The 22,022-nt window shown below is 46.4% G+C and overlaps 1 protein-coding gene across 1 annotated transcript in view; it reads right to left on the minus strand.

Annotated features, from left to right (window-relative positions):
* The window catches only part of PLOD3 (procollagen-lysine,2-oxoglutarate 5-dioxygenase 3), a 179,745-nt gene extending 158,396 nt beyond the window's left edge, over positions 1-21,349 (minus strand). The window contains exon 1 of the mRNA XM_069218723.1: positions 21,154-21,349. Coding sequence (XP_069074824.1) covers positions 21,154-21,256 — 103 coding nt within the window. The 5' untranslated portion in view covers positions 21,257-21,349. The remainder of the gene's footprint in view (positions 1-21,153) is intronic.
* Positions 21,350-22,022: the final 673 nt, after the last annotated feature.

The following is a 22,022-nucleotide window of genomic DNA, read 5'->3' on the forward strand; positions in this document are numbered from 1 at the left end:
GTAAGTGACATCAAAATAAGTGACACCAGAACTTAAGCTCTCACACATGTTTAGCAGGTCTAGCATAGGTACATTTGTGTGCATTATGAGATTTAACAAATATGATTTTGCATCAGGGTTGTTACAAAAAAGTGAAGCAATCCCAACCCAAAATCTAGGCCTCAACTTAAACATTTCTGTATTTTTTTAAAACTCTGCCACATACAAAATGGCACCAAGGTGAAACATAGCAGTAAATCTGTTCTACTTAATTGGTTGCAAAGTCTGCATTTTAAAATATTGTGTGGGATTAAGCCCCTAGCTACAGAGACTTTCTTGTTTAGCGAGAAATAATAATGTGTGTAAGTTAACATTTCCTTGAGGGATAACACATTTCCTTGAGGGATCTGTGTTTTGTCTAATCCAAGTTTTGAATCAAAGTTAGAGGGTAAATGTGCCTCCTGCAAAGCTCATCATGTAACTAGCAGAAAACAGATTTTTATTTTATGTAAACAGGATGTGGGTTGCTGCTTTGTACATAAGAGTTCCTTTTGTTACCTGCAGTAGATACTTTGCAATCCTTTTAATACAGCACAGTGAGCAATGAAGGACATGAGACCCCTACACCTTGTAACCCTTACTGTTGTATGTAGCACATCCTATACATAGGCTGGCACGCATATGATTGTCAATGTATAATGTGTATCTGTGATGTAAAGTGCTCTGACACCCTGCACTGGTATGAGTATGCTATAAAAGAAATACTATAGTGGTATTTAAATTGGTATTTGTGTAAATACTGGGACAGAGCAACACATCTGACATTCTTACAGTGCACTCATACCTCTTATAAGCATGCCTATCTCATGTACTTGTGAACTGATAATGAACTCTGTGCCTTCATTTCCCCTCCACTGCATTTGTATGCAGGTAGAAGCACCAGATAGTTCCCAACCTTGGTACTCAAACAAAAGGTGGCCCGATGGCTCCTTAAATTCGCCCTTTGTTATCAGCCCGAAAGACAGAACAAATGGCTCCCTGGGACTCCTTTGTCTTTAATTGTAAAGCACTTTCCTACAACATGTCCATCAAAACTCAATTTTATTCTCCACATACCTATACTCAATTATATACAGTTGAAATGGTGCAGACGGTGCAATGCTTAGTGTGCAATTGAGTGCAAAATTAAACAATGATACCTATATACACATCAAGGATGTCCTATATATTTCTCTCTATAAAATAGTACAGTATGTGTACATTAATTGCTGTCTCCAATTTCTTTACGGTAACAGGAAATCTGTCAAAATTGTTGATGTTTTGACCCTATATGATCTTCACTAGGGTTTCTACAGGACATACATATGCTGTCTGACTAAAAACCTATTAGAGAGAATGTTGAGATAGGCTCCACCAGATAGACAACTACACCAGACAAGCCATCCTATGAGAATGTGTAAATCGTCGACTCCCACGGTTTGTCAAATAAAGTAGCATACATCTAAACCCTTGCTTACTACAGTAATCTGTGAAAGTCCATGTAACAAAACGTCTCTCTACAGGTATTAACCTATTGTAATATCAAGCACCCATAAAGCACACTTTAATATATGATTTTCACAATAAGTCAGACCTTCTGTCCTTGTTGTAACTTTTCATAATAAAGATATCAGACATATGGCATTTAAATAACACCCAATCAGGCCATTACCCTTTATCATTGGTCCATTCTCATAACTAACTGAGGCCTACTATACACAGCATACACATTCTTACAAAGTAACCATCATGTACATAGTCAGAAAATTCGAAATATGCATATAAAATTAGAGTTGGCAAAACAATATACAAACCTTTCTAAGAGGGTCAAACAAGGATTCTCACAACTCAATGCAACTATTCCCGGGGTTTAGTCATTGAGGCAACCAACACCAGTCCCTCTTGCCTATTGGAGTAATTCATAAGAATCCATGTAACAATACCAGTTTATAGACTTGAACTCAGTGTTGTAAAAATCCACCCTATAAGGACGATTAGGCTCAGTATATGCCCTTCAAAATAAACACGCCAGAAACTTTGGACCTTGGCATAACTTTACATAACAAATAGATCAGACCTAAGAAGTCTGACATAACTGGCTCATTGGAAATAATCCGGTGTGTAGCCTTTACTATTTGCTAATGATCAATAAAAATAAATAGAGCAATCAAAATTAAATAAAAAAAATCAGATCTACTGTACTGAGCATGGGCTTTGCCACAAAGCAGCTACGCTGCTGCTATAAAGCATAACATTACAAGTTCACAGGTGGCAAAGCAGTACACATCCCATCCTCAAAAGGAATACGAAGTTCTAAAGTGTAAATGAACCCCAAGGGGGTAACCAACACTAAAGGACAGGCCTACTGTGGTAATCTCAGAGTCCATGTAACAAAATCCCTTTCTACAGCCTTTAACCAAGAGTAATGACAATCCACCCTAAAAGACCTAATAGTGTTAACTGCTTTTCCCAATAATTAGGCAAGGTCTACTGTCTCTGCTGTAACTTTTCATATTAAACACATCAGGCCTATGGCATCTGAGATAAACTGTCCCAAAGAATCTCTCGCCGAGGCCTACAGTTTTTCCACTGGCTTGTTAAACTGAGGCCTACTTAATTCTGCATAAACGTTTGCACAAAACAGCCATCAGGGATACTTTCAGAAACGTATAAATATACACAAAATCACAGTTAGCAAAAAAAAATTCAAACTCTCCTAAAAGGGTCAGCAATGATTATCCAGATGCAGATCTCCTTGACCAATGGCGTGTCACCAGTATCCATGCCAGTCCTCCTGTACTGAACATAAGCTTTCCCACAAGGCAAAAAGATCAATACAAGTACTGTTTTTCAGTGGGAAGCACACAACTTCTGCCAAATCAAAATCTGTCCTCGAGGGAACCAACATTAGGCTGAGTCAAGGCCCTCTCTTAAATGTAGCAAGAAAGACAATCCACCGCTAAAGATATATTGGATTTAACATATGCTCTTCACAATGAATAACTCTGGCATACCTCCTGTGACAGAACTTTTCACAGCAAACATATGTTGCCTAAACCCTTGATCAATCACTTGTCACCATAACCATCTCATTCTTGCAGTGTTCATTGAGCATAAGCTTCCCGTCAGGTCAAAAAGTGCAATACAGCACTCTTATTCATCAGAAGCACACTCACTAACCTCAATCAAAACCCGTAGTCAAGGCAACCAACATCTGGTCAGAGACACAGGCCCATCCTCAGTGGTGCTCCCTAAACCTCTTTTTCTGCTGACCACATAACAGCAGGCAGCAGCGGTGATGTCAAGCCAGACTAGAAAGCACTCTACAGTAATTCCCAGTGACCCAGATTAACTCAAGCAATCCACCATCATCATTTTATTTTTCACAAGGCTACACACAGTGCCAGCTACTGTTGTGGCATTGCAGGTCATTCTCAAGCTGGATGACCATCCCTGGTAATCAGGGAAGGTAGACTGCGAAGGAAGAAAATACTCTGGGTACTAGGGGGTCCCAGTTGTGCCAGCAGCAATGTACTCATCATACGGGTAGTGCATCGGAACCACAGTCCCACTGTGTGTAGTACCACAGGGGCTGAAGCTTTGTTATTATAGGCTAAACTGGGCTATGTTGGGAACTGGCCTTGACTTTGGGACTTGTGTTTCTGGCAGTAATATTTGTGAGGGGCACCAGTTGCAAGCAGTCACTGGGTATGGAGATGGGGAGGATGCCCAGCTGCTTGGCACACACAGCCACCAGCTCCTTTGTAGGTAGACTGGGTGTACAATGTAACTCTGGGGGGCTTGAAACCCACACAGAGCTCCTCTCGGGTCTGAGCTCATTGGTATAAATGCAGTCATTAATAACAAACTGAAGAGCGTCGGGTAATCTGACCTCATACATTTATAAATGCATGCATAACCTGGGTGAGGACAGGAACATTTCTGTCCGGACACTGGAAGGACGCCAAACGGAGGCTGCATGAACTGATGGCGAACAGCAAAGCGCATCAACACAGATTCTGAAATCCCATGACTACATCGAGCCCAAACGTATGAGCACCACGTCTTCAGCACTCGAGCTCTTCACTGCAGGTCACTGTCCACAAAGCACCTCCTCTGTACCTTAAAGATGGCGCCTTTTGCCTTTTACACCTGTACTGCTCGGGCCATGGGACGTACACTGAAATAGCACTCCCTACCCGCTTCGAGGCACGCCTATCAACCGCACACCAACCTAACTAGCTGTGTAAGTGAGGCTGTCCTGGCAGCTCTATAAAAGACCGTGTGTGCCGAGGGACCAACCCTGGCCGCTCATCTGCTGCAGGTTTTCTACACGTGCTCCGGAACTGGCAGAGCTTGCAATCACCCTGGCAGGGTGTTACTACACACTTAGTGGCCAGCACTGGGGGCACCTCCCTACGCACAAGGGAAACATGTAGATGAGGTTTACACCGCCGCAACAAGAGACACAGAGCCGCGTCCCGGTCCCTTGATCTGGGCCTCCTCCGAGCCAAGCGCTGGATTACCGTAAATGGGAGTCCCCTCCCCGCTGCATCACGGCAGCCCCTGGCGGAGTATGCAGCCTTGTGTCGAGAAGACACACCGAGACTGCACAAATACCCTCCCCCCCCCCCGAGGGCGCCATCCTATCAGCCTTCCGGCCTTCCAGGCAGCAAGCAACGGCCTCCCCAAGCCAGGCACCAGAAGCCACTACAGACACAGGCACGGAGGAGAATGGCGCAGACCTCATGCCCCGCACCGACCACCTCACACACGCCTCATCCTCGCCCTTCGAACACGCTGCATCCCGACACTTATTTGTCACACAGGTGGGTGTGCACCTGATAATCGGTGAACTCTCCGGTTCCTTTGTGATGTTGTGTGACGCTGCTTCTAGGATAACACAACTGACGTTGTCCTGATACTATACACGATGGCAATGCGTCACTTCAAGCTACACATCCTGTGGTGTTTATCTCACAGAAATACTATTATGAAAGCACTGACCCTTACTGCACAATTAAATAAGACGCCGCTATGCATGGTTCGTTTAATTATGATGATGCTCTTAATCAGTGTATATGCCATTTGGAACTGTATAAATCAAAATGTTCAATGAACAGATTTAAACAACAAAATAAAAGGCATAGGCCCTCATTACAACCTTGGCAGACGGGCAGCCGCCAATGCGGCCGCACTCCAGCCGCGGTCATTTTGAGATCCGCGCTGGGCCGGCGGGGATCACGGCCGCAACACAGGAGCCTGCTCCAAATGGAGCCGGCGGTGTTGCGGCTGTGCGACGGGTGCAGTTGCACCCGTCGCACTTTTCACTGTCTGCATAGCAGACACTGAAAAGCTGCACGGGCCGTGTCAGAGGGCCCTTGCACTGCCCATGCCAGTGGAATGGGCAGTGCAAGGGCCCCCAGGGGCCCCGCGACTCCCCGTACCGCCAGCCTTTTCCTGGCAGTTCAAACAGCCAGGAAAAGGCTGGCGGTAGGGGGACTCGTAATCCCCTGGGCAGCACTGCAAGCAGCGCTGCCCTGGTGGATTAAGACCGCCAGGACTGAAGTGGCGGTAAAGCGCCGGTCCCGGCGGTGCGACCGCGGCGCTTCCGCCGCAGTCGTAATCCCGGTGGAAGCACCGCCAGCCTGTTAGCGGTGCTTCCGTCGAAACAGCAGGTTGTAATGACCCCCATAATGTACATTTCCAGCTGGACATCCCAGAAAAAACCTTACTGAACCCGTGCTTCCAATCTGTCTTCGGATCGCCCCCCGGCTACCAGGAAGTGGATCCGACCAGAGCCCAGAGCAAACACAGACTGGAAATCTGCCGCAGCCACTGCCAAGATGCTGGATGCCAGAGCACAGAGCAAGGGGGTGAGACAAAGAGACTCAGAGCGCGGAACGGGCTAAAGGCTCAGCGCTGCACCTTCCCATGGCCGGGCCGCTGTGGGACCTCACGGAAGGATGCAAAATATTCACAGTTTCTCCAATGGGCAGCAAAACTTTCATTTCTTGTCACTTTAAGAACAGGTGTTAGTGACACCAAATGAAATATTGCTCCAAAACATCGAGTTTGAAGGGTGGAGCAGGTAATCAAGAAGTACAAGACAGAGACAGCTGAAAAACACATACTCTCATTGAGCGCTTAAACACAAAAAAATAGTGCCTAAAAAAATTGAGCAGTGGAAGGACATCACTATTTCGTCCATGCGCTGGGTGGGGACAAACAAACAAAGAGGAAGGAAGGTTATAGCAGCGGAAACAATAAGAAGCAAGCAAATGAGAGTGACAATGAAGCCAACCAAAGGTAAGAAATAGGCGGTCTCCGTTAGAAAACGAAAGGTCTTGCAAGAAACAGTGCTTGTGCTGCTGCAGGCAAGACCTAAAAAGGGGAAGCGGTGGGAAGGATTTGTGGAACACACTCCCCTCCCGCATCCACTGAGAACTCCATTTCCAACTGTGGACTCTGCAGGGCAGTGTGAGGAAGGAAAACAAAGTAGGGAAAACGGCAAGACACATATCTTGAGACCCTGATGATAGCGGAGGTCATGCCTCATCCCCTCTCTTTCAGGCCCAGTCCCCAGCCTCTTTCCCAATCACACGCCCTCTGCTCCTAAGGTTTAGCAAGGGCTCATCTAGTAGACACTGTGTACATTACAAGCACCAATGTACCATAACTTTAATTTATTCTCCTGCATCCCCTCCTGCCATCCTAGAACATTACATTTACCTAATTCCAGTTTAAGACCCTTGAGATTCAAGACAAAATTCTGTTTATTTATGTTGAAATATTTGCATCCCTTTGTACACTATGGCATTCTCCCATGTCTCTTTCCGAGGTGCTCATGCGTACAACATTGCTCCTTCCCCGCAACCAGGAAGGGGCTTAAAACCATCTGAAACAGCTAAGATGGATCAGGAAATAAAAACAGGAAACAGAAGTAAAGACCGCAAGGGTGAAAGAAATGGGGAGTGGGCTTCACGGAGAGTAAAAGAAGCACACAAGGGACAGCAACGCAAGGGCCAGGGGCGAATCACACGAGCTAGAAAGCAACATGTAACACGTGGGAGGGGATGTTTAGCAGGGGGAAAGCACACAAAAGAAGACTTGCAACAAGAGGAACACAGAGCACGGGGGTGGAAATTTGGCAGGCTGAGAAGCACACAAGGGAGCAAGATGGAAAACACATGGAGTCTTATGAACTACCTAAGCAAAAAAGTTGTTCACTAAAAGCAAGAAGTCAGTAAAGCCAAAGAACGATAAAGAGGATAATCTCCGTGGGAGGGACAAACGTAAGATGGAACAAGGTGGTCAAGGAAATCAACTGAATAAGAAGCAAGCAAAGGAGAGTGACACTAAAGCCATCAAGTGGTAAGCCATGGGCAGGCTCTACGCCTACACTAAGTTCTTGTTAAGACCACAATAGGTCTTTTCCAACCAGGCAGGGGTGATTAAGCACACAAAAAATAAAAACGCTGGTCCCCAACACTGAGCAGGGAAAGAATCCAAGTCAGCTAAGCCAAATAATGATAAAGAAGATTTTCTCCAGGGGGAGAGACAAACGCCAGATGGAACAAGATGTACAAAAAAAATCCTCTGAATAAGAAGCAAGCAAAAGAGAGACGATGAAGCCAACCAATGGTAATTAATGCTAAGCCATGGGTGACTTGTGAGCCCAATGTCAGTTCTTGGTAAGTCCAAAGTAAGAGTTTTTCAAGACAGCACTGCCTCAAGCACATTATCTTCTGCTCCCAAAAGTGCCATATTTTGCCTTACAAAATATGCTGTCACCATTTCTCACCATGGGCGTGATCTTGCTAAAGAGGAATAAAGAACAATCCATAGGCACAGGGTCATAGAGGTAGAGCTCACGCAGGGATGGAGAGGCCGCAGTGAAGGATATCAACGTCGATCCCCTCTTTTCCCCTTTAGGGTTGGCCCTCCTTCTGCATAAGACTTCAGGTCAGGACAGTGAAGGGTCAGTGTGTGATAGGAAAACAGGGTTGTGGGAATTAAGCAAAAAGAACAAGTTTGCTCCAGGGGATAGGTGATCTGAGAAGCTGGACTGACTTTCAAGACCAACAGTAGGGGAACAGCATCTAAGAGCAAGCGAAGGGACTGCAAGCACTCTGCCAGAAGACAGTCAGGAAGCACGTGAAAGTTAACATAAGGAGTAGAGCTGACGTAACGATCCGACTTAGCCAGTCGGAGTACAGGAAATCTGGGGCTATGGCCTAGGCAAACCCGCAAACTTGCCCAAGAGCCGAAGCTGAATGTATGCACTGCCCGGTGAATAAAAGCCTCAAAGGAAGTTATAAACAGCAAAGATGCACCAGGCTGTAAGTTCAAAGGACAGGCACGAGGATCCAGTGAGGAAGCAAAATAACAGGCAGTGTGCGCTAAATAATCAGTCGCTCGCATTAAAGGATCAATTTGTCTCCCATTCGCTGGAACACATTCAGCAAGAACTCAAACAACCTGTGTGCATCCATCACTTTTGGAATCCAAAGTACGGACACATTTGTCCAATATGAAATCATGCATTCGTAAAACCGCTGTGGTGCTAAACGCCTCAAGCACAGGTACTCTGTACCTCGTGCAATCGCAAGCACGCACACGTGCACCTTTACATGCTTTGCTTTTGGTGAGTTAGCATGTTAAAGCCAGACCTATTGGCACAGCAGGGCTTGAAAGATGCACTTCAGAGTTTACAGCCAATGGCTCAAGATGAATGTCCCAAGGACATTTTCTGTTTACAGTATGTTGTGGTGACACGAGGGTTTTGCCAGGCAGCTAAAATTGCCTCTTACCAGACCCTAAAAAGGAAATATCTAAATATCTAAATTAAACTACAGTCGCAGACCCATAGGAAATCTCTGTTCCAACGTGAACATCACCCTGAGTCACAGCTGCAACAATTGTATCTCATGCAGACATGATAGTTCGTGAATTATATATTTTTCCTACGAGATTGATTATAAACTGCAGCAACTTCTGGTGTGTTATGAATGAACGACAACCCCCTCAGCCAGTGAACACAGTGTCGCTGCAGTATCGCGAGATTGTGCGCACATTCCCGGCATACTCACTTGAGTAGATCGTGTAATCCTGGACAGATCGCTTTATGTTTCTTTGCTTTAGTTGCCTTCGATTCCGAAACAGTCAATACTTAAAAGATAAACACCAAGGAAAAGCTGCAATTCGGTTTGTGTTCTACATTGTTGCTAGGGCAGTTTATATCAGTCATGTGACATATAACCAATATATTATGAGGACAGAGGTAAAAGAATGTCCTAGTTTCGTTTCTGTACATAATAAAGTCTACTCGCTATATGTTACTACTTCCTAAATTTAAATAAAAACCGTATGTTTTCACTTTTAGTCCTAACTCATAAGCAACAGCTTTTACAATACATGTGGAGAAGTGGGTGGTGGGGAATAACCCTTTCTATGATGTTACAATGGTTTACATAACATACGTGTATTCTCCAGATTGGGGTCTCTTAAAAAATGTATTTAAAGTTGGATGTTAGACATGCAGCAGACTTAGGGTGCTAGTCAGAGCCAGGCCCTAAAACACTGGTCCGCAATGCGAGGGGGGTTTCTGTTCACACAGCAACCTACGGTTCAGATACACTATGGTCCACATTGTGCAGAGTCTACCATTTCAAGCCATCAGTCCTACCTGTGTATACCTGAGGGGAGAGGTACATTACCTTAGGTGTGGTGGTGATGGTGGTGGTCCTTGACCTCCAGGTGTTCACACACACTACTACGGTGCAGACACACCATGGCCCACATTGTGCAGAGGCTGCCACACGAGTCATCAGCCCTACCTGTGCATACCTTAGCGGAGAGGCACGTGGCTCAAGGTGGGGGGCTCGGGGGGGTCTTAGGCTGCCCGCTGGTCACACGAGTATACCCAAGGTAGATGACAAGAGGCATACGATCAGGGGAGCAGTGGGGGTGGATACACACCAGCGGCCCACATGACTCAGAGGCCTGCTATACACCACACTACCTTGCTTGCATATACTGCCGTGGAGCTGTCAAGGTTCATGGAGCTGGGGTGGTTCATGGGGAGGGCGGTGGGTTTACTCTGTTCTCAGGCACACCTATGGGCTGTGTGGGAACCGTGGAGCTCCCAGGGTGCAGAAGCCTTTCCCATACCTCACCGGAAGAGGCCCGGGATCACAGGTGGTGATAAGAGGTCTCAGACAGGCCAGGGGCTCAGATGGCGGAGAGACATACTGAGAGTCCTTACATGTGTGTACCTCAGCGGCACAGCTGCCCTGTGGTTCGCCTGCCTGCAGAATGCAGGCCTGTAGGTGCGGACTACTCCGGGCTCGTCTCTCGTGCCTTCCTGCGCCCCACAGACACTTAACATTCATGCTTTCACTTGAGGGTCTGCTCTGAGGAACATCGGTCCTGTCTCACTGCAAGGCACCACGCACTCTATCCAACAAGGCTGCAGACAGATGCCAACTTTACCAATCCCTATCTAGCTGCCATCATTTTATCACAGCCAGATCACCAAGCAAGCATCCTCTTGCCACCTCAGTCTGTTCATTCACTGCCCAGCTGCCTGGTATGCGCCGTTCTTGCCCGTCTCACAAGCTGGCACTCATTCAGTCTGCATGCCACTAAGCAGGAATACCATCCGCTAGGCCATTGGGTATTCAGCCTGGCCATCAATGATCAGCATGCCAAGCTGACATCCTACACAGTACATTAACCACCCGCACCTACATTAGCCTAGTTAGCCTGGACCATGCAGAATTGTCTCTACTTGCCAGTCAACCAACAGGGCACTGAGTTAGGATTCCAATGACCATCCCATCAACTAGCTGCTGTGCCGCAAACTAAGCCTGCAACGGTTCACCCTATTTATGTACCAAGGTAGCATCCACTTACCCTGTACACCAAGCTGCTAGTCATTCGCCCGGTCCACAGACCACTTTGCAACCCACTGTTTATATATGACATTTGCTCACCCAACAGAAGCTCACATCAAGAAGGCCTGCACACCAACTAAGCTGGCATACATTCGTCCAGCCTATCAAGCATACTGATATGCCCTCTACTTGCCCATTTACCTTCCAGGCACTCACTGTGCCAGTAAACTCAGGTGGCACTGCTTGTTCGCCATTTCTCTTAATAGCATCCACTCTCCATTCCGACTGAACAATCACAAAGCTCTCCAAGTTCCCTTTTCCATGAGTGAGTGGCTTATCTAGGGCACTGTTTTCTTTGCATTGCAAATTATGGGACTTGTGGTCCTGATGCTACACTGAAATAAGCAGCACTACAAATCTTCTCGGGCATGAAACTAGCACCCCGAGAGTTCTGTTGGTATCAATGCTAACACCCCTTCTCCCATTGAGACGCCAGCACCAAACATCTCTAAAAAAGCATATCTATTATGGGTTACTGGAAAGCAGTGCATAACTTGCGCCTGTGTTTGCCGGGACTAAGCACCAGCAGTTATTTTCACAACACCCGCACTTATTTCTGATAGTCCACCACAAGGTGGCACTATGTTTTCATTTTAATACCTCATCCAGGTCATTCTTACGGCTCTGGGTGCCTCTGAATAGTTCAAATTGTCACAGTTGTGGTTAGCAGGTAACAGTAGCTAGCCCTAACATTAGGCAGCGCTAGCAGGGCATTGCGTGGCAAGCGTCAGTCGCCTACTGTGAAATATCATGGGCCCTGGAACTTACTTTACAAACTAAGCACTGAGGGAAGGTAAACAGTACAAGAGCGTCACTAATAGAAAAGTACAAAAAATCACTGCTACACAGAAATCCTTTGGCGGTTTTTGAAAAAAGCATTTAGCATATGTGTCGCTTATTACACCAACAACACGGGTGTTCGTAAAGCAGGCTGGACATAGGGAGTCCACCTTCTTTCCTCTGCAGCAGTAGGCGCCTACAAGCCTTCTAGCAGCTGCAGTAGTGTGTCATAGTGAGTTAGCAGTGAAAAGACAGGGCCCCGATTTCCGTCAGCTGCGGAGTGTGTCCTCCAGTGACAAGCGATCCACAAACTTTGGCAGGCTTTCCAAAGCTGTGCCCAACACTCAGCACATATATCACTTCCTGTTCCCAATTCTCACAATCGCTTCAGCCTCTGATACTTCTGCAAGGATGTACTCCCTGCCCAGGCCTCGCTTCAGTAAGACGTTGGACTTAAAACATAACGGGGTACAAGGGCTGAGCCAGAAGAGCGTCCGGTCCACAGGATAGTTGTATGCACTGTCTTTGATGTGCTTTCTTTAGGGGCGCTTGAAGCTTTATTTTGTCTTTTTTTTCCCATTTAGTTCTAAAGTTCCAATATACAACAAAGGCTGCTTCAGAGCGCTCATCACAAATAACACTAATTTGAGCCAAAACAGTCACACAAGGCAGACAATACAAAAAAAAGAAAAAAAAACTTAGATACTAGAACAACATTCAGCAAATCACACAATCCGAACACAGAGGAGTTAAATTCAGGAGTCTGTGTGGGCCCCAATTGTAAGCAATTGACAACTGAAGGGCTGGAGAGGGGCGAGTACAGGAGCTACCTACCCTGTGGCGAAAGTTACACGACCTATAAATACCAGCTACCCTCCTTAAAATTCTTATCCACTAGGCGTAACGTACAAAAAGGAGGTGATCGGGGCTCTCCCCATAACTTATCACAAAAAAAGGTTTAAAATAAGGTTGTCTGCTTGCTCCCCATGTATTCTGTTTGTATATGTTCATGGTCCCCTCGCTACCTGCAATGAACTGGGCGGAGATGCTCCAGAGTCAAGTCTTCAACATATATCATGGTGTTCTAAAGTGACCACACTGTACTCATGGACCTGACCTCTAAAGATTTACAAACGGTTCGATGCTTGCAAAAAGATGCCTATCACTTGGAAATTAATATTACTGAAAGTAAAATGATGTTGTTTCGAGGTACGAGCACAAAAAGTCTAGAGCTATAAATAGGGCGTGAAGTGATGGAAATGGCCATTAGTTATTTTAGGGAACATTTTTACAGCTAACCAGTTACATAAAGAACACACCTTGCATACCTCCAGCAAAACACTGTCCCATGTAAATGCATTATCTCTATAGAGGGCTCCCGGTCAAGGGCACTTTCAATACCTGATATCTGTGTCCCGGGCTAAAGTCGCTCCTGTACATTGTTGTTGTTTTTTTTGTTTTTTTTTAGAAAAATCTTCACTTTAAACACGCTAGACCCAACTGAAGCTATTCGTCTGGAGATGGGTTTAACGAGCATCTATATATATATATATCAGGTGTGGCAGCAACCCTCCGCCGGAGACACCGGCTTTTACTTACAAAATACTTTGGGCAGAACATGAAGGTTTTTACTCTTTTAAAACGTTTTAACTATGCACTGAGACACCTTAAAATCCATCAGCCGGACATAAAGAAAGTGTCTTGTTTTCAACTGAAAACTAATTGTAAACATAACATCAGGAGCAGTTCGATGGCTAACGGACTGTCGCTGTGTTTGGGGAATAAGAAGTTAGATTTTGCTGTTTCTACTTGTATTCAAGCACAACCTTTTTAACCTGGAGATTGGAACATGGAGTCCGCCATTTTGTAATACTGCGGAGGATGAACATTAGATCGTTAAACAGGTTCAGTGGTGCCTGGGCGGTTTAATGCAGGAGGACAGATTATGAGCTCTTTGTATGGTCTCTCCCCAAGATCTTCCCATCTCCTATTTGTCTGTCCTTGGCCGTACTTCAATCATTACCCTTTACTCAAAGCATTCCTCTTGAAATACTGAATTACTCGGTGAACGGTGCACTGTACTTTATCGCTCACCCAATGAATGAATGAAATTATTTCTTTTAAAATGTTTAAAGTGTACTGATCTTCTGCTTTTGTGTTATTAATATTGTGGATCTCGTGATAGATCTTAGTAAATAAATTGAATTAAATGACAAGGTAGGAGATCGAGTCCCGGGGACCACAACTGCATCCTGCCCGTCCACTCCCTGCAGCACTGACGACCAACGCCAAAGAAACCGGGGACAGATGTCAAGACAAGAAAGTGCAAATAAAAATGTGCTGGTGGCCGAAACATAAGGACCCTACGCAAGAAATATCGTTTTGTTTCCATTCTGCAGAAGTCCTCGAGAAGTAACCCGCAGCAGCTGCCACAGCTGGAGAGCTACTTCCGGTGCTCGCAGTATTCACCTGCGCCTGGGAGCAGCGGATGTGTTGGAGCGTGAACAGGAAGCTGAGAGTATTCAATGGCCAGCTGCATGTAGCAGTGCCCGAGAGCGCTCAACATTCTATAGGTATATGAGAGTATTCAACAGGCAGGCGTCCGCAGCAGGGCCTGAGAGCGCTCAATAACCTACAGGCAAATGAGAGTATTCAATGTGCAGGCGAGTGCAGCGGTGCCTGAGAGCACTCAATAATATACTGACTTCTGAGAGTATTCAATGGACAGTTGCATGTAGCAGTGCCCGAGAGCGCTCACTATTAGTGCCTGCGAGCGGTCAATAATCTACAGGCAAATGAGAGTATTCAATGGGCAGGCTCCTGCAGCAGTACCTGAGAGCGCTCAATAATCTCCTGGCATCTGAGAGTACTCAATGTACAGGCTGGTGTAGCAGTGCCTGAGAGCACTCAATCTACAGGCATATGAGAGTATTCAATGTACAGGCCCGAGCAGCAGTGCCTGAGAGCACTCAATCTACAGGCATATGAGAGCATTCAATGTACAGGCCGGTGTAGCAGTGCCTGAGGGCACTCAATCTACAGGCATATGAGAGTATTCAATGTACAGGCCCGAGCACCAGTGCCCGAGAGCACTCAATCTACAGGCATATGAGAGCATTCAATGTACAGGCCGGTGTAGCAGTGCCTGAGAGCACTCAATCTACAGGCATATGAGAGTATTCAATGTACAGGCCCGAGCAGCAGTGCCTGAGAGCACTCAATCTACAGGCATATGAGAGTATTCAATGTACAGCCGAGTGTAGCAGTGCCTGAGGGCACTCAATAATCTACCAGCATCTGAGAGTATTCAATGTACAGGCGTCTGTAGCAGTGCCAGAGAGCGCTTAATAATCTACTGGTATTGGAAAGTAATCAATGTGTAGGTATATGGAACAGTGCCTGAGAATAGTCGATAATAAATTGGCTTGTGAGAGTATTCAAAGGGCAGGCGCCTGTAGAAATGCCTAAAAGTGCACAATAATCTACCGGCATCTGAGAATATTCAATGTACAGGCGCCTGCAGCAGTGCCTGACAGCACTCAATAATCTACGGGCATATGAGAGTTTTCAATGGGCAGAGCCTGCAGCAGTGCCCGAGATCTCTCAATAGTCTACTGGCAATTGAGACCATTCATTGGGCAGGGGTGTGTAGCAGTGCCTGAGAGTGCAGAATAATCTACTGGTATCTGGGAGTATACAACGGGCAGGAGTGCGGAACAGTGTCTGAGGGTACTAATAAGATACTGACTTCTGAGAGTATTCAATGGTCAGGCGCCTGTGGAAGTGCCTGAGAGTGCTCAATATCCTACTGGCATATGAGAGTTTTCAATTGGCAGAGGTGTGCATAATAATTTGCTGGTACCCGAAAATATCCAATAGGTTGGGGTGTGCATCAGTGCCCGAGGGTGCTCAATAACCTACTGGCTTATGAGAGTATTGAATTGGCAGAGGTAGAGGTATTCTATGTACCGGTGCTGCAGTGTAATCAATGGATTAGGTAGGTACTTGTGCCGCAGAGTAATCAATAGGTTGGAGTAGGTACCGGTGCTGCAGTGTAATCAAAGGATCAGAGTAAGTACTGGAGCCGTAGAGCATTCAAAGGGTTAGAGTAGGTACTGGTGCCACAGTGTAAACAATGGTTTGGTGTAGGTACTGGTGCTGCAGTGTATTCAATGGGTTGGATAAGGTATCTGAGCCGTATACAATAGATCAGAATATGCATGAGATCCTTAGAGTATTCAATGGGCTGACTATGTAATGATGCCTAAATGTATTAAAGAGGAGGAGTGTGTCACTCTGCATGACCGCATTTAACCGGTAGAGTGTGTACCAGTCCCTGATCGTACTCAACAGGACAGAGTATGTATTAGTTCCTTTAAGTATCCAATGTCCCGACTTTGTAATGGTGCCTAGTATGTGAGGAGAATGTACCGGTGAATTAGGGAATTTAATGGGGCAGAGTGTGTACGAGTGCCCGGGAGCATTAATTGGGGAAGAATATGAAACAATGCCCCTGAGTATTTAATGAGTCGGATTTGCACTGAAGTATGAGAGTATTACATGGTGAGCAGCTGCAACTGTGCCTCACATTAATCAGTGGTTTTGAGTATGTTAGGTGACACACGGTATTCAATGGGTTGGAGTATGTACCAGTGTCTCATAGTAGGCAATGGGGAGGACTATGTACTGGGCCACAGATTATAAAATGGGCCAGAGTATGTACCAGTGCATGAGAGTATTTAACAGGCAGAGTATGCTTGACTGCCTGAGAGTATTCAATGGGGCAAAGTATGGATGAGTTCCTCTGAGTATTCAACTGAATATGTAACTGGGGTGGGCCAGTGTCTCACAATATTTAAAGGACTGGAGTATGTACCAGTGCCTAAGAATATTAACTGGGCAGAATAATGTTCCAGTCCCTCAAACAATCCATGGTCTGACTTTGCTTTAGAACCTCGACAGGACAAAGTATGTAGCAATGCCTCAGAGTACTCAATACACTGGAATATGTAACTGTGCCTCATGAGTCTTCGGTGGGCTGAGTATATGCCTGTGCCATTGAGTATTCAATTAGGTGGAGTAAGCATTGACGCATGAGAGTATGTGAAGTATATAACTGTACCTCACAGTACTTTGTTGCTTGGCGTATGTCATGTACAACATGATAAATGGTGGGTTTGAGTATGTAGCAGTGCATCAGACTACGCAATGAGGATGCGTAAGTACTTGTGTCTCTGAGTATTCAATGGTTTGGAGTATGTGACATGCCTCAGAGCATTCAGTAGGCTCAAACATATGTTTCAGATTTTCAATGCATTAGAGTATCTACCATTCCTCGGAGTATCAATGGGGAGGAATAGATATCAGAGCTGAGAGTGTTCAATGGGAAGGAGTATGTAAGTGCCCGAGAGTATTAAATGGAGAGGTGCATACACTGGTGCCTTTAAGTAGTTAATGCGTTGGAGTATGTGCCTCACAGTATTCAACAGGGCAGATGATGATGCAACAGTGCACGAGAAATGAATGGGGCAAAGTATGCAAAAGTACTCAATGATGAGGAGTATAACCCCTGCCATATGCTTTTAAATATAGTGGAGTATGCAACACTACCTGAGAGTATTCAATGAGGCCTATTACGTAACCGAACCTGAGCATACTCAATACCCTTGAGTACGTAATGGTGTCTCAGAGTAGTCGACAACAGGGAGTTTGTACCCCTGCTTCCAAGTATTACTTGGAGTGGGGTATACAAGAGTACCTGCGAGTATCCAGTGGGCACACTAGTGCCCCAGTGAGTTCAATAGGGTAAGTATGTGGTAGTACCTGGGAGTACTCCAAGGCCTGGAGTGCGCAGCCGTACACGAGTAATTCAACGGGGTGAATTCTCAAGGGGGGGTGGTGTATGCTCGTCCAAAACAACTGAAAAGAGACTAAAGCTGTGATGTTTGCGGACTTCATGGGAGGTCTGTGCGGCAGCCGCTGCCCCCCGGTGAGTGCGGGTGGGGGCATGAAAGACTGGGGCAGCTGCTGCAAACCACCCTGGGAGTGGGGGGCGCCAGCTAGGGGCTCTTGAGGCGGGCGCCTCACCTCAGAGAGAGGGGGGGGGATAAACATGTCCGAACCCCGGAGAAATACTCACGGCACGGGTGAGGGCGGCAGGGATGTGTCTGCAGGGCAACGTGCGGGGCATCACCGAGGACCAGCCTCCGGAGAGCCTTCTCAGGGCATTTACCCTGGCAGCACTTGCCTCACTTGTCATGCCAATGAAATAATTCGTACTGCATTATGAGAAGACTGGTGGAGCCTCCAGATATTTACTCTTCATTTTATTTACTGTTTGTGTTCAGTGCTCGCACTTCCTTGTGGCGGCTTCTGGCCGCTTGAGCAGGGACGTAGCTTGGTCAGTAAGAGTGAGGGGTGGGGAGCATTAGATTTCCCAACAATCACTCCGGCATGTAATGTTGACTTACATTATAAGACAAGCAGGGCGCATGAGAGGGGCTAAAGGGGGTAGTGGAACGGGACTGGTATGAGGATTAGTAGGGGCACTGAGGGGAAACAATATTTTGTAAAATAACCAATATTTTGAATACTTTCAAAACAGACAGTGAGACAATGTGTGCGTTTTTGTCTTGTGTGTATGGAAAAATTCCTGGTGAAATCCAATAGACACCTCACCATTTCTGACTGAAAACCCCTATACCCAACTAATTACCAGCATGGCCACAAGTGAGTTTATATTATACAAGTTTACTCCTTACACTTGAATGATGAGGTGGGTTAAGCCATTCTGATAAGGGCCATTTTTAACTCACACCCTGTGTTTTGGCAATTCGTGAAATCATCTTGAGGTTAACGGAAGGAGTTCCTGACAGTGGTGCTGGATGAATGGAAGGACCTCCTACATGAGGCATCTACTCAGTGGTACGGAATCACCTTCCTTGAAGGGATCTAAGAGCGCGACCATGAAATACCCAGCTTACCAAGAGGAGGTGTTTGAAACATGCCATAGGGGTAACCGCCAGCCAGTGACAGGGAGACTTGGCTGTTGGTACGATGTGATCGGTTCACTCGGTCATACCTTACAGGTCCCCCCCTGTTTTTTAGGTCAAAGGCTACCAGGCAGCACAGCTATCTGGTTTCTAAAGACTTCTTGGAGACATTCTGAAAGCTGACCTATGAATACAAACCTCCTGTTGCTTCTTATCATTGGATACATGGTTTGCAATGTATATTTGCTTGCTTTCTATTTGCTGGCTTTATTTGCTTTAGGCTGTCCAGCGTGTCTTTGACCATTTTGTAGAACATAGCCTGTTTACTGTAGTTTTTCTTGAGTGCTTACTTTCTGTAAACAGGTCTCTAAATTCTGTTTTTATCTGTGCACATTTGCTGTGTATTCAAAGACAGAGGTCAAATGTCAGGCTCTGACTTCGAGGGAGTTTGGTGTTTACTTTTCTTTGTCCGATTTCAAAGTGAGAGGATTTATCTGACATGTCTAAATCACTGTGCACATATTTCAGAATTAGCAAAGCACAAATTATGCATTTTTTTTGTAATTTTGAAGTGTGCTGGAAATAAATATTTTAATATGATCATAACAAATCAGTACACTAGGTGATACCATTTCCATACATTATCGTTTTACCAATCCTTGTTTTTCCAATAGACCACAGTATACATGATGACATGCACCCCCTCCCAACTCAGAAATCTTTAACGGCTTTTGTCACAGGCCAAAATTACCTTATAAATTCTATGTGTCACCAACAAAAGGACCAGAACCAAGCTACCACCTAAAAAAACTTTAAACAGTACCAATCACATCCAATCTGATTAAGCCACCATCCTACAGACCAACAGTAACAAAAGGAAAAGCAAAGGAGAAAAGTATTTCTTCGTTCGTAGAACACACCTCTGGATCAATTTCCCTCAAGAGATGTAGGGCATCAGTGAAAACCCACCTGTCCCCGTTCCTTTATCTGCTTAGTTCTAGGGTACAGCATGTTAATCTAATCCCAGGCAGAAGTCCATTACATGTTGGGACAAAATTAGAGCAGGCATGCCCTGCCACCACACATCTTTAAAACATAAGGCCAACATAACCAATACCACATGCACCGGAAATGTAATGTTCACCTGAAAGTATATGTACCCACCACACGATCGTTGTAACAAAGAGGGCAAGGAAGACAATGTAAAAAGCACCTGAAAGCTCCACTAACATTTCTCGCAAGTATTGATGTTGCTGCTCGTAAAGGGTCACAGAAAAAAAAATGCATCATGCTGTATACGCTATACAAACAAAACCCGTTTCCCTTTCCTTCTCTTTGGGTGACTTTGTCCCAACCTCCCGTTCTGATGGAGAAATAAGCTCACTGAATGTCTGTCCAGAAAAAGCATTGCTGCTGGTGTAATACTCCTGCATCAGTGGGGTGTCTGGGGCTTCATGTCTCTGCGTGGTGAAGCACTGTAAGTGAGTCGCTGCCACCAGCCCTTCGGTTCTCCCAAGTCTCTCTGCTATCCTTCATTTCCATTCCTTGGACTCGTTAACCCTCCCACTTCCAACTTCCGATGCTGCTGCAACCTGCATCCCAGCATGGTTTGGGAAATCCAACTCTCTGGAAACATCTCCTACACCCACTTGCCAAGATGGCACTGTTGTGCCAGCAGGTTAATCACCACCCGTGGAAGCATTGGAGTAGTTGCAAGGGAAGAGTGATGGCCTCAGTAGGAAGACCATGCTGTCCAAGGTGGGACTGCTGCCCCCGAGTCCCAGCCTGTCAGTGGTACTCGCAGCGCTGTGACCCACATTAGAGGAATGTGCCTTCAATGATGGATCAGAAAGAAGAGAATTTTAAGTATGCATTCTATCTTGGCTCACAAGCATGCATGCATTAGCAGAGCCAGAGGCTGAAGACTTCCTCCAGCTAGGATTGTCTGTAGGAGGATGGTGGATTTCATGAAGGGCAAGTATGGTGGAGGACTGAAATGAGTGGAAGTTCATAGGTCCCATGGTATAAGTTGAGCAGTGTTGCCACCCTGGCACCTATAAAACCTTGCTGTGACTTGTTTAAAGACCTGAATGGGGTAAACTTTAAGGACCTCGAGGCTGGTGGAAAGAGGGTCTGAGGGTTTCTGGCCATGAATCATTCTGATTGGTGTCTCCCACGACCTGTCAAAGTGCCCCTCATTAATTACCCCTGACAGGCACCCCACCTGACATTACAAAGTCAGCCCAATTTGCTTTTTGACAGCTGACCAGAAGAAAGACACCACCTTGGCCAGTGACCCACCCCTACGGCAGTTGGTCACCCCCACCATGGTCAGTTAGAGCCCCCCCCCCCCCCTCCTCACACGACAGTTAACTTCCAGCCTGGTCAGCCCCACTGTCACTTACCAAGATCCACTGGTTCTGGTTCTGGCTCCGGGCTTCCTGCCTTCACGGTCCCCAGGAGCACCAGCAGGAGGAGAACGGGCAGGGCCGGGCCTGGGCGTGCCATCACTCCGGGGTGAGGTGACTCGGAATGCGGCCGCTGAAGGGACTAAATTCCGAGGCCTGGGACCAGAGACTGGGCAGCGACACGACCCGCCCACGGGTGGAGCCTAGCACGCCCCTTCGCAAATAGGAACCGGACTTGGCACCGATGGCGCCAATCACAGGGGAGAAGGGGCGGGCAGCTATAACTTCCCGCCTACAGGAAATGGCCCGACACTGCTGTTTGTCCACACGCTCGTCCTTGCTCCTCTACAACCAATCAAAACGAAGAGGGGCGTGGTAAAGGTTTCTTCGCTCCTTTGCCTATTAGGAGGTCTGAGAAGCCCCTTACTCTGCTGCGTTATGAATACCCCTGTCCTACCGAAGCCAATCCCACCTTTCCAAAATCGATTGCCAGATGTAGGAGCCAATTAAAACTTCACAGAGGGATACCATAAACAACGACGTAGCTGTAGTGCGCAACCCCGGGAATTCCGCTATTCCAGCACCATTCACTGCACAAAGGTGGGAGCTGGCACCTTCCTTTACCAATCACAGCACTCGGGTGGGACCAAGGGGGTCCCCTTCGACCAATCCCTCGCCTCCGTGGAAAGTTATGGGTGAGGAAAGTTTGTTGAGGGGAAAGAGAGGAAAAGGAGCAAAGCTCGGGGGTATTCTAGAACTTTCGAAAGAGGAGCTGCCACGTCTGCAGCCGAGGGGGCGCGAGGCCCAAGTGGGCTCTTTGCAGGGAGGCACGAGCTATGCAAGCCCCACGTCCTGGCGCCACACCT

This window comes from Pleurodeles waltl, chromosome 12, assembly GCF_031143425.1.
Source record: "Pleurodeles waltl isolate 20211129_DDA chromosome 12, aPleWal1.hap1.20221129, whole genome shotgun sequence".
Classification (NCBI taxonomy): domain Eukaryota; kingdom Metazoa; phylum Chordata; class Amphibia; order Caudata; family Salamandridae; genus Pleurodeles; species Pleurodeles waltl.